We start from the raw sequence: 13,806 nt of genomic DNA on the forward strand, positions 1-13,806 counted from the left end.
TCCTGAAGTCTATATACTATAAATAAAATCCCAATTCTTTTTTTTCTGCCAAAAAAGAATGCAAATGGAGATTTTTAAGCAACAAATTTATTCTGAACTCCCTATGTATTAGAACATTTCTGAGTATTTTAATATCTGGAGTTTATATGACTCTTGCTTCTCTTTTAGTCCTCATCTCTGCTAAGAATTTGGACATATGCTAAAATACTTATCAAGGCACTTAAACACATATCCATATTTCACCTTGTGCTTATGTCCTATTTTAGCTGTGTGTGGCAAGGGTAAATTGAATTAAACCCCTGTGTTGCATCCTCAAAGGGATTTAGAAGTCTAATGGTCCGTCACATGCTCCCCTCTGCGTACAGCTGGTAGCTGCGGGGCTGCGGTTGTACCCCAAGGACCGGCTTTGCTGAGCCCCCTTCAGCGGCTGGGTTACCTCACGGGACCTGATGTGTAGCCTTGCCGACAGGCTTATCACTGAACATTTTTCAGAATGCTTTATAGGCACTTACGAATTTAAGGTCAGGTTTTTAGGCATATTTAGGCAATTAAGTACCATTTAACTGTTGGCTTTGGTCAAAAAGATTTTGTTGGCTGAATCGGGGGCCTAAGCTGTTGCTCTTGTGTTCTATCCCTACAGTAGCGCTGAGGGACTGTTAACTGATAAGGGTCTTCATTCCTTTCCTTGGATCAAATTCTGGCACAGTGATTTTATTATTGTCTCTTTACATGCATAACAAAAAGAAAAAGTTATTAACATTGTAGTTAATAAATATTTAATTTTTCTTTTTTTAAAAAAAAGATGCCATGTAAGCTGCTATGGAAAGAGCTCAAAACTGTTAAAATACTGTCTTTTGTAGTTGTCTCCCAAAGGATGCAAACAGTACAAGCTTTACATTAGATAAGTAAGAAGATGATTCTAGCCTGACCCTTCCTTGCCTGCCTCTCCCTCATCTTTTCTGGTTCCATGCTGGTGTGTTTTTATGCAAAACCAAACATCTTTTGTGTTTAGGGAAAGGAGTAATAGAAGTGTCGGTGTTTGTTAACATATTTGACAAACTGTGGCAGCAAAAGCTATCCTTTTTATATTTTGGCATGAACAATCACCCTTTTATTGGGCCATTAATGCTATTTCAGAGCATCACGCTGTATCCACAGGCAATAATTTAGCAGCTGTTTATCAGGAGCTTTCATAAAGCTTTGAATAGTAGTATAACATTCAGTAACCCTAACAACAGCATTTCAGAATCTGTGCCGGTTTAAATGGGATATCCGTGAATGTAGTTGTTCAGGGATGCGTGACCCATATAACCTATAAATTTGATTGGAAGTTACAGTGCTGGCATAGGCTGATGGATAGCAGATTAGAGCCCTGATTAACCATGTGATTCACAGGCTGGGAATATATTGTTGTAAGAAAGATTCATCAGATGCAATCAGAATTTCAAGTGGTCAGATGAAATTCAAATGCGCTGTGTGCCTTCCCCCCCCCCCCCCGCCGTGCTGCCTTGTGCTTTTCTTCTTAGGTTGTCCTCTGTAATTTATTTATTTATTTATTTATTTATTTATTTTATTTCCACAGCTGAAAAATACTTCTTTGATGAATCTGTTCCTCACCCTAAAGCTGTCTGTCTGTTATTCATCAGAAAGCAGGTCGCAGTTCAGTGAGCAGAAGAAAAGATTTTAATAGAAGCTGTGCCAAGGGCTGTAATGCATCATTTTAGGGCCCTAATTACATTACAATGACAAATATCAATGGTGACAACAGCAATAACCTACATCCTTTAATGGCTATGCTGGAAAAGGAGTTTGGGCGCTGTGCCATCAGATTAGACTTGGTTTCAAAACATAGGCCATTAGAAGTGTGTGTGTCCACAGTATTATTGGCCGATAACTGAAGCCCAGTGGAAAGGCTTGTAAATAAATGATGCCTCTGTAAAGCCTGGTCCCATGGGACAAAAGAGGCAAAATTAGATGACCGTGGAAGCAGCCGTGTTTCCGAGGCAACTTTGCCTTTCCATGTGAGGAACTGGCTGCCTGATTTTATGAAATGATACTTTTTCCTTCTCTTGCCAGTTAGGTTGGTCATGAAAAACCCATTGGCCTGACGTCTAAGAGAAAAGAGAAGATCCTAAACTGGTTTTTAAACGTAGGATTTTAAAAATCTGTATGAGCGTACAAATGTGCAGTGGACTCTTGTTTTATTTTGTGTCTGACTTTGTACTCTTATGCAAAGAAGAACGAGTTTTGGCAATGGCAAATGGCAATGGCAGCAGCAATAGGTCTACCGAGATGCTAACCTACGTCATCAGTACCTACGCCTTCAAGTTTTAGGGTGGTGTTGCAAGAAACCCACTCTAGCTGCCTTCCAGCAGCTAACTCCTTCTCTTGTATGTCTTGTAAACAGTCAAGCCGGTTGCTGTGGTGTTCTCCCCCGCAGCTAATTGCAGAAAGAGTTGAGGTGCCAAGGCAGAGGTTACTCTGTATTTACTGCATGAAAATGTCTGATCTAGGATTTTTTTTGGTACAGAACGTGCAATGTCCTTCCTATCATTTGTGCACGTACACGGTGTTTTCCTCCATGCCTTCCTGCTGGCTGTGGCCTCCAAAGGTGGGCAGTCCGTGCCCCGGTCACGCTGTGCCTCTGCAGTCCACTGCTGCTCCGCTGGGCTGTTTCCTTGCTGCCCGAGCGCTGAGGGTGATGAAACGTAACTGTACGCACAACTGTGCCACGGGGGATGCTCATTGTTAGGGGAAGTGAAGACTGTTTTAATAAGGAAATAGTGTAAACGCTTGCTTCAGCATAGCGAGGGCTTCTCAGCTTTGTTGTGACTGGCCTAGCGGGCCCTTTGCCTAGCTGAGAAATGCTGCTGGGGAACGTCGTGGCAATCTCTTGAAGTCGTTTGCGAGCTCTTTTTCTTCTCCATAGGTTGAGCTGGGTGCTGTCTCCACCACCTCACTTTCTTGTGTACACTATGGAAAGACTCGCTGTTCTGCACTCCAGTGGGATTGATATCAAGAGGTTTATTACAGTCGTGTAACCATTCATATTCAGTCACCTGTTTTCAGTTACTTCGAGCTTTTTGGAAGATGCTTTTTAGCTTAACGTTTCCCAGGCTCAGAATCTGCCGGCGGTGAATTTTTGTATAAATACTGAGCAAATATGTTTCAACTGCTTTTTGGCCAGAAGAGCAGTAGAAGAGAGACATACTTCTTCTGTTGGGCAGGGGGGAGGGCAGTGATCAAAAGAAAAACATCATAGCTGAAATAGCTTGAAATAGCTGAGGTTGAGTGCCTTAATTGAGAAGAAAGGCCTCAAAGTGAGTTGAATAAAATTACTTTTGTTGACTGAGCTATATTCTAGCTGAACTAGAATTGACCGGTTAAGTAGGGAAGTCGGTGAAGTTTTACAGCGTGTGTTACTCAGGAGGTCAGATAAGACAATTGTAACAGTCCCTTCTGGCCTTAAAATCTGTGAATCTAAAAGCCTTTTAAAATTACATGCTGAGCTCCTGCATAGCCCTTCGAGCCAGCTTTATTCTCAGTTCCTAAGTAGTGCAGTAGAGGCATCCAACTAACGTAGTAGCTGTGGTGGAAGAGTGGACTTCTGCTGAGCAGAGCCAAGGGAAAGGCTCCCCTGAGGAGCTGTACAGGAGGTGGGTACGCTTGCGACAGGCATTTTAAAGATGGGTAGGATGAGTTGTTTTGCAGTGGAGGAAAGCATCATGTGCCTTTTTTTACTCAGGCAGGTATGTGCGTTAAATGACAGGTCAGAAGGGGCTTCAGCTTGAGTCAGGCAGCACTTCTGGAATTTTCATGTGGAAAAGCCTCTAAGAGCAGGACATATAGTTTTTTTCTTTGATTTTAAGGGACTTGGGAGATCCCTTTGAAAAAAAAAGTAGCAGGGTGGCTGGGACCCCAAATTTGGAAAAGCCTAAATAATGGTGCTTGAACCACTACAGCGCAGGTACTTTGCAGCTGTTCATTGTATTGCGGTCTGCAATTCCTTAATCAAATACTGTTTCTCAAGTAATGCCGTGTTGGATCATGTGAGCTCTCTGGCTGAAGCTTAGATGCACACAACTTGTCGCTGCCTGTACTGCTCTGTGTAACAAGCAGTTCGTAAACGTCTGTGTCAACTGGTGTAGTGAGCACTATCTATATAAAGGAGTATTTAAATTTTACATTGTGGGATATATCTGATATTATAGGTACATAGAGACCTTTGAAATTAGCAGGTAGTTTAGCTTTGTGGTGAACAGAACACATTCTCAAATGTCCTTTAAGGTACCTGTGCTGCTGAATAAACAGAAAAGCTGTAGTAGGTGAATGTAAAAAAATGTATTAAAAAGCATAACTTTAATCAGATGAGGACTTGCATAAACAGTGAAGGCCAGTGAGAACATACTGGGACAGTGTAACATAGAAATTGCTGTATAAGTAGCCTACGGGAGTTTAGATGGATTTCAGAGACATGAAGAAATTGTATTGGAAAGTAGTGTTAACTCGAGTGTATCGCAGTATGCACAAGGGGGCAGAGTTAGTTTCACATGTACCCTTACCTCTAGCATACTGTGTCTTCTGCTTACGTAGTGGTGTAATTGTAATATTTCTTGAACCAAGACTTATTTTGTATGTGTTTCTGACTTTTTTACTGCTAGTTCTGAGCCTTTCTGTTCTATGGGTTGTTTTCTAAGTGTTCACAATTTAAAAGACAGCAGAGCTAAAAGGCTGGAAGGATTGCTTGTAGAAGAAGGAAGCCTAAATTGCACAAGTTTCTATCTCTTCGTCATACCATTAGTGACTTTGCAAGAGGAAGAACATTCTGTCCTACTGTATAATGAGGAACTGATCCTGGTTACAATATATTATAAGAAAGTTATGATTTATTGTAAGAAAGCCTTATGTGGCTTTAAATACTCTGTTTCTGGAGCTGTAATTCTTGTGTTATCTCTCCAAATCTCCTCTGTCTCTATTGAGATTTGCAGATTAAATACACAGAATAAGAATTGATCTCCAGTATGGAAATAAAACATTGTATATTATTCATTTCTGATCACAATTGCAACAGGAAAGTAACTACTATTAACCACGGGTTTGATAACAACATAAATATGATACAAGACTGCAGTATCCCTTTCTAAAATATGTGGTAGAATGATTATCGGTAAAGTTGTGTATTGTGTTGCTAATGTTCTCATGATATGCACTGTTAGTATAGAAGTAACTGGTTTATTTGTTCCCTTTGCTTACAGTGGCATTGCTGTAATCTGAAATGATCCTTCTTTTTTAGTTCGCTACACAGTATTTTGTTTATCTTTTCTCGTTACATCTTCTTAAGGGTTTTTTTTTTTTTTAAATGCCTTTGATTGCATAATCAGACCTAACTTTTCATTATGTCAGCTCTAAACTGTGTTTTTTAAGGAAAACTTCTTAGCCAGAAATGATTAGCTTTCTAGGTATTGTTGAATTGGTGTCCAAATACTTTTGTTATTTTGATAATCTGTCCTGGTCAGAGGATGACTAGAGATTAAAAAAACAAAACCAAAACAAATGTATCTTCTATGTTCATAGGTGACAATCGCATCTGAGAATTTATATAATTGAACTTCTTTCTTCTTGTCTCTTGCAGGCAGAAATTGTCAAGAGACTGAACGCTATATGTGCACAAGTCATTCCCTTCCTGTCCCAAGAGGTAGGTAGTTGTTTGTACTGGTGGTGATCTAAACGATTGCCTCATTGTATCTATTACAAAAGTGGGACTTTGTGTTGAGACTGTTTCCTTATGAATCTCTTGGTGCTCATAGATGACTTTCCACTGGGCTGTTATCACTGTAACTTGATTATTTCCTCCAAGTCCATTATAATATCATTTAAATACATTTATGAAATGGAACATGTTGTAATGTGCTAAGCAAAATTTTAGTTGTTTAAGTATTTTGCTCTTATGTACAATGCAGTTTTTCTCACAATTATGACTTTGTTGGTCTGAAATCAGAGGGCAGCTTGCAAAAATGCTAGAAAGGCATGATTTGTGCTACATTCTTGGCAGCGGGCATTAAAGTTCGGCAGAAACTTCTATTTCGGTATACCGAGTAGTGATGTAGCAGGCATACAAATGCAGCTTTTTTTTCTGCCTTTTTACTCTCTGCATCCCAGATTATACTTATTACCTTAAATCCTTTTATGTTTTCTGTGTATTTAGGGAATATATACAGAAGACTGAAACTCGCTGTGAGCTAATTTCTCTAAGCACTAATTTCCTCCAAATTATGATTTGCTGGTATTATCTTGAGTGCATTGTAGATACTTTGAGGGGCACTGGGATCTGGGGGAGCTGGTGAGAGCTAGTGAGGGAGCCTTGGAGCCACAGGCATGTGTGAAATAAAATGAAAGCGTGGTTCATGAAAGGAGACCTCGGGTGCATAACGGCTTCCCCTGCCCACGCCGCTGGAGGAAAGGGGCTGGAGCTTGGGGTCTGCTGGTGCAGGCTGGCATGCATCTATTTAATGCATGGTTTCATTTCAGTAGAATTGGTAGCTGAGAAGTCAAAGCTGGAAGGTATATTTCTGTGCATTTCATCTGTAAAACATCGTGCCTGAGAACACGCTGCGACTCTTTTCTCCCACCTTTTCAGTTGTTCCATAAAATGCCATTGCGTTTGAAGAGAGCTGCTCATCCTGCTGCAAACGAGAGGCTGTGTGCTCGATATTAGCATTCAGCTAATGCGCTCTGTGTGTGTGCATCTGTGTGTGTTTGAAATGAGAATAACGCTATCAAAACTAGAACCTGACAATGTTCATGAGTGCCGCTGTACTCTCTGCTTATAAAGATGGATTTGTGGAAACTAAATGGTGTGTAATGATCTAGTTATATTGCTGGGGGACCAGAATTCAAGTCCTGCATGGATCTGAAAGGAATAGCTGTTGATTTTATACTTTGACTGCTACAGAATCTCTATACATACAGTTGCAGGGTTTTATCTGCTGTGCAGGAACAGCACAGCATATAAAAATGAGGTGTAAAGCTGATTCATACTCATGCTAAAGTGAGCACTAAAATGACACGATTTTGAAACAGAGGCAGGGGTGAGTACTTGGCAGGCAAATCTGTGATCTTGGCAAAGACATGGGATCAGCATTTCCACGACAGAGACATCTTCTCTAGAGTATGTGATACTGTGTTTAGAAACTTTGTACCATTACACTGGTGGTGGTACTGGTACTGCTGTTTTCAGCTGAAATGCTAAACAAAACTTTATTACTGTACACAAGTAAGTCACACTGCTCTGGTTGTGCAAACCCAGACCCTGTGTTTTCTTGGAGTAGGTGTTTTCTTGCCAATTAGACAAGCAAAGGGATTACATGGTCTTAGAATACGGTTGAAGAAAGACGTGTTTGATTTAGAGTGACTGATAGATTTTGGCCTTTAATTTTGGAAATCCTAGCCTCCACCCCCTCTACATGCTCATGTGGAATTGAGGAGAAAAAAAAGGGGGAGGTGGGGGTGGGAAAAAAAGGTTGTAGGTTTTTGAGCTTTGATGTTAGTGGCATCCCACTCAGGTGAGCATGGGCTCTCTCCTTCTCTGCTCCCTATGCGTTGTGCTCTCCTGTCCCTGGAGCTAAATTGCCTGGGACTCATTCTCCTGAAAGCTGGTATTAGTACATTTTAAGTCCCTGCCTTAGAGGGAGAAGGCACTCTGAAGGCTGCACATTGTTCTTTTTGTCCGTTGAGGAGAATCTCTCATGTGGTGCTCACATGCAGTAACTTGTGAACTATGAGCCAAGGGCCCCAATCACTGTGTAACAACCTCCTGGCCGTCAGGCTAGACATGGAGAGCAATTTTAAAGTAATTCTGGACTTGGACATTGCAGTAGCTTGTCATTAATATGCAAGTTGTAAGAACTATGTAAGTAGACAACTGAGATGATCCAGATTGTAAATTTAGAAAATGATGTTGTCCCACTTCTGTCATGAGTACAGTACTGCCCAGTGGGGGCTTAAGTACACCAGTGTTGGTGTGCTCAATGACTGCGGTGTACTTTGTTAGGCTTTAGATCAGAGCTTTGAGTTAAGCAGTTTTAGATCTGAAAACAGGCTCTTGTAGGGCTTCTGTACTAGTGAGCCTCTGCTTTTTAAATCCACAGCCCATAAAGTTTCCTCCACCTGTTTGCACATCTCATTTACCAAGTCTTACAGCTCCTCCTCTGTGCATGTTGCATGGTGTCAAAGCTCTTTGGACTACAGAGGAGATGGAAAGGTCAAAAAATACACAACTTCAGCATTTTTACTTGCGTTGACAGAGACAAAAGGGAGCACTTCCGAAAAGCTGGTATACACATTCATCTTGCGTGGAGGCAAGTGTGCTTTCTAGTTCACCTAGCAAGAGGGGAGGGGGACTAGACAGCAGACAGGGATTGAAAGGGGAAGCACAAAAAAACTTGACATGTCTTGACAGTACCACTGATTGTGATAGTTTTCATATTGGGGTTAGGAAAATCTTGTTAATTGTTTAACCTCTGTTAGTAGAAACACTTACTTAAATCAGTTTATATTGGCATATGCTGATGAGGCAAAAGAGAACTGATCTCCAGATTTGACTATTCTGCTAGTCTTGGTTTCTATCTAATTTGTGTCTTTAAAAAGTGAGTGTCTTAATGGAAGCCTCTTTATTTCATCATCCAGATTAATAGAGGATTGAATTGTAGCATGCTTTTGCTGTTTATGCAAAATGCATACAGTCTAATTGTGGAATAGTGGCTGAAAAATGCGATCAGGCTCCTTTGTATTGTGCCTGAGGGAAAAATGAACAAAATACAGTGGTTACATGCACTGATGGCAACATTATTGCCTCATAATAGCACCAGGTTAACTTGTCTTATTGCTTGTTAACTTTGTAAGGAATCAATGGCTTGCGATAACTCACTTAGAAGTAAGAAATCGTGGCCAAAATCGCTAGAGATCTTGTGAAAAGGATGCCATTATAATACATCACCCTACTGTGTACTAGTGTCTGCTTTGTTTCAGGGCGCAATCTAGTACAGTATTCAGGAAATTCTCCAGGCTTCAGTCAGTTTTACTGTGCTGTACATCATCTAAGCATATATTCGAAATAAAGTTCCTAACCTGCCTAAATACACAGTGAAGTGGTACCTTGTTTTTATGTTGCCTCCAGCTTCGACAGACTGTAAAAAACAGCACTAAAAAATAGGAGCTTCCCATTTTGATAGGAAAGAGTGACTTTGTGGTCAAAGCATGAGGTGGACCTCAGGGGCGATGTGTGTTCAATTTCAGCTGTGGTTGCAGGCTTCCTGTGTTGCAACAGTCATTTTCCACCTCCCTGTGATGTTGTGAGATACCAACGTGCTCAAAGTAGTTCCTATTGCATAAGGTGAAGGGGGTGCCTGCAAGGTTGTAGGTTAATACTTGGAGGTTGTTAGCACTCAGTTAATGTAGTTTTGATCTGCTGCAGCTGGTATAGACAGTTTGATATTCCCATCATCAAATGATCTAGCCAGTAAGATGCAATTCATTTTGGATCTAAAGCTGTAGATCATGCCTCTGCTAATTTTCACTTCTCAACTGAATTTACCAGCTGCAGCACAGTGTGACACTTGCACAACCCTGTGGCTTTCAAGCTGGGGCTGGTTCCTGCCTGGTCAAGGTGATGTGTGTGGCTGGCTGCAACCTGTGGCTGTCATTGTGGGACCCTGTGGGCTATCAAGAGCTGAACGACCTCATGTGCTGGATAGTGGTATTTGTTCAGTGTGGCTGGAGATACTCATATATCATGGTTACCTTCTTTTGAGTAAATGTTGACTGTGTTTATATTCATGAGACACACACAAGCTGGCTGATTTACAGCTGACGATGTAGTTGTGGCAACCAGGAGCTCAGCACAATCTGCAAAAGCTGCTTGAGAAGCCAGACAAACGTTCACTGTATTGGCCCCTGTCAACTTCCATGCCACACTGCAAGCATTATGTAGGGTGGAGGAGGCTGTAATAAACTTTTTCAGGAGGTGCACTTTCCCTTCCAACTGCCAGTGAACTAGCTAATAACAAGCTAGAAGGACTGCTCTTTAATAGGAATTTTCAGTTCCCCATGTACGATAAGGTGGTCACATATACTTCAAATATACAATAAAATGCCAAGCACTGGCATGCGTACACACAACCAAACATACAAAAAGGAAGTGCTGCATGCAGTCTTTTCCTTTCAAACACCTCAGTATTAGTTGATGGTTTTCCTTTTACAAGAGAGATACGGGCTATAATGTCTTTGCTCTTCTCTATACATACATTCCCTAGAGGCATTTCTAAAGTGCGGTAAATTTGGATGAAGAGTGTGAGATCCATTATATAGAAGCAGAGCAGGAGTCCTTACATGCTGTTCAAAAGGAAGTAGTTGTTGGTCTGAGATGTGAGAGGCTGAGAAGACAAAATTATTTTCCTCCCATCTTAGACTTGTCCCAGACTAGAGCTGAAACAGTAACTACAAGGAAGCTGTCAGATATCTGTAATCCTTCTACCAAGGAAGGCATCTTAATAGCAATTTATTCACATATTGCTAATAATGTTACTACGTTCTATGAAGTGGTTGTTACATCTTGTCTGAGTTACTGGTGTCTGGAGGCAGTGACCTTGCTGGTCCCTTTTAGTCTTCTAAGTGTGTGCTGTAGTCCATGGTAAATGTGTGTTTGCTCTCCAGTTCTCACTAGTGTTTTTGGTGCAGCCTTGTCTCATTATGCCGTCTCTAGATTGGGCTTTTCAGAATGGCACTGCTGCAGTTCTTAAGCAAGACCTGGTCTGTACTCCCTCTAAACAGGTACTACAACAACAGAATAATATGAATAAAACATAGCAGAGCCCGCTTGCTTCTGCAAAGTGAATTGTTCAATGAATTTTGCTTTGGATGTTGTTGGCGGTGCTGGAGACAGGCTGGAATTAGGCGTTTTTAACACCAGCGTCTGCGTATGTGCACCAGGGGGAATTTTGGCTGCTCGGTTGCTGTCAGCACGGCTCCCCTGTCATTGGGAGCTGCGGGGAGCTCTGACATGGTATAAAAAGCCCAGGTGTTTTCCACCATGCTGCAATGCCTGTGCAGGAGCCAGGGCTCGGTGACGAGACGGTGCAATGGTGAAAAAGCCTACATCCTTGTTGTGGTCTCCATTGTTGCCACCCACTGTGAGACTGAAAGGAGGTGATTTTCCAACACAAGGCAAGAGCAGACACACCGCTCATTACAGAAAGCAAAAAGGGGTGAAGAGAAGAGGCAGGGAAGAGGTTAAAAGGGAGAAACTAGTACTAGTCTGCATGACAGGCGGGGCAGGGTGTTGAGTTCATTGCTCCGGCCTCTTAAATGCAATGCAAAACACTGTTTTCCGGTAACTGAAGAAAATGGCTCTGTCATTTGCTTGTGTGCACAGAGGAAGGCTAGCATTAAATGCGTGTGAAAGCTGCAACCCTGTGTCTGTATTTTGTTGGGAAAAAAGTAATCCTCTTCTTGGTTTTGCTGTTTTTACTTGGCTGTAAATAGCTACGTGATCACCCGATGGGCAGGCTAATGCGTACTGCTTAGTTTTAACATAATACCGCTTGTTACTGGCACGCTGGCCGGGGAAGGCATTCGAGCACGGGGTAAGCACTGGAGCCATCCATCCTTGGGTACCCGCACGGGCTGGGCCGGCCAGCTGCCGTCCCGCTCAGCAGGCACCTGGGCTCCCTGCCCCTCACTGTGGTTTTGGGTCGCAGCAGGTCCCCGGAGCCTGGTCGGGCTCCTTCTCTGCGTGTAGAGACCTCCACTCGTTCCTGGAGCCGCAGTCGGTAATGTGGAGCCCCCCCTGCCCGCCCCAGGTTCAGAAAGGCTGGGGGCAGCTGGTGGGCTCTTCGAAGCCTGTGCCGTGCCGCAGGGTGACTCTGCTTTCTTTCCTGTGTCTTTATCCACTGGAGTGTGTGGTTTGCACCGGTGACTTGGAAGTAGCCCCGGGGACACTCGGGGCAGTTCCCCCCCCCCGCCGTGGGGTTTCGGGAGCTGAGTGGGAGTCTGCTGGGTTGCTGCAAGAAGGTGGAAGTGATGGAAAGGCTAATTACAGACCATCTATTCTGGGTCTTTTGCATGTTATGCCACTGAAGATTAAATCAATGTTAAGGCAGCTAGTTGGAGAGTTTTAATTCTCTCCCGTACCTAATTTAGGTTCAGTGTTACAAGCACATGGGTTTTCTTCTCTCTGTGAAGGCTTGGTCCCAAACATATTAGAATCCATGAAAGATGCCTTGTGTGGCTGCTTAGGGAATTTCTGTCTTACAGTGCTTTCCAGCAGAAATCTTAAAGTGAGATTTTGGTACCTCACCCCTCCACCTTCTCTTCCCCTCCCCTGAGAATGAAATAATGTTTTTCCCAAATATCCCTGAGAGCCATTCTTTGTATGTTTGCTGGAAAGGAAAGGAAAACATTCAAACTCTTGTGGACTTGACTTATTTTTACAAAACCTGGATGAAAATTGGACTAATTCCTACAGTACCTTTGATGTTTTCAGGCTGGTTTTCTGTAGGTTGCTCAGAAGTTTTTCTTCTCCTGCCCGTGACCCTGGGAGCAGGATTTAAGTAAATGAGTGTTGAGTGCTTATATATACAAACCAAGACCTAGGTCCCTTTCTTTACCTCAGTGCAAAAAGCATTGTCTAGGAAATGGTAGGAAAGCAAAGATGACTGTGAACTTCTCGGTAAATGTTTCTGGTGTTCTTTTTTTAAATTATTTTAAAGATTTTTAAAACCCATTTGGGGGGTTTTTTTGGATGACTTGATCAAAAATGCTATGACCCATTCTTGGTGTGGCTGACCTCCACCAGAAAATGGCGGTGTAATTTTTATGTATTTATATGGCACCCTGTTGCCATGTAAAGCCACGTGTCACTGGGCTTTCAGCTACATGATCGGCGAAATCTGTACCTGTCCTTAACATGTGATGACCTGGAGATGATAAGACATTGTCAGGAACTTGAATCTTGAGTATCGCAATTTCCTTTTTGCTGGTTGTCTGTGATGGTGATGCACCACTGCATTTTTTTTTTTTTCTGAATGCCAAGAACACTTTTGCTTGTGTTCAGCCTGCTTTTTGTTCTTTACATTGTCTGCTTATAAGTGACAGATTTGGTTTACGTTAGCACTGTAGCTTTACAAAACTCTAAATGGGACTGCTGTGATTCTGTTTGCAGCAGTATGTTATTTGCTCTCCTGGCATTTCCTTCATTTAATTCTTCTTTGCCTAAAAACAAACAAACCTTAAAACCATTTTATTCCTTCCAGGAGTGTTTCTAAATCACCTTCATTATTTGCATTTACCCATTTTTCGTAGAGGTCAGCATTTCTTACAGTTACGGGTGGATTTTTAGGCTTGCTTTTCCTCACCCTGAGGGCTTTTATGGGAGAGAGTTTGTAAGTGAAAATGCCATTTTTGTTTGTGCGTTGCACCGAGAACCAGCAAATCTGAAACTGCCAAGCCCCCAAGGTAGCAGAGCCCTTCCTTAGGCTCCCCTCTCCCAGCGGGGCTGAGGGTGCTGCCCGGGGAGTCTTTCTGATGCTCTTTACCTACTCTTGTGTTGGAGGAGTCTTGAGGATTTGGGTCCCCACCTTATTTTATGCAGCTTTCTGCCCCTGCTAAGGGTGCATGGGAGGTGTTGCTGCATGCTCTGTACCTTGGCTCTGCTCTGCCCATATACACGGCCATGGGGCACAAACTGGAGGCTTTAAAGAGCCCTTCTCAGCCCTTCCCTTAAACTTTGCACCGAAGAACATCTAGACACGG

At 42.5% G+C, this 13,806-nt stretch overlaps 1 protein-coding gene across 3 annotated transcripts in view; it reads left to right on the forward strand.

Moving 5' to 3' along the window:
* LOC104323190 (TLE family member 4, transcriptional corepressor) overlaps positions 1-13,806 on the forward strand; it is a 100,283-nt gene that overhangs the window by 27,621 nt on the left and 58,856 nt on the right. For all 3 annotated transcript variants that reach the window (XM_069777166.1, XM_069777167.1, XM_069777168.1), the window contains exon 5: positions 5,633-5,695. In XM_069777166.1, the coding sequence (XP_069633267.1) occupies positions 5,633-5,695 (63 nt within the window). The remainder of the gene's footprint in view (positions 1-5,632; positions 5,696-13,806) is intronic.

The sequence above is a fragment of the Haliaeetus albicilla genome, chromosome Z (genome assembly GCF_947461875.1).
Source record: "Haliaeetus albicilla chromosome Z, bHalAlb1.1, whole genome shotgun sequence".
NCBI classification, from domain to species: Eukaryota; Metazoa; Chordata; class Aves; order Accipitriformes; family Accipitridae; genus Haliaeetus; species Haliaeetus albicilla.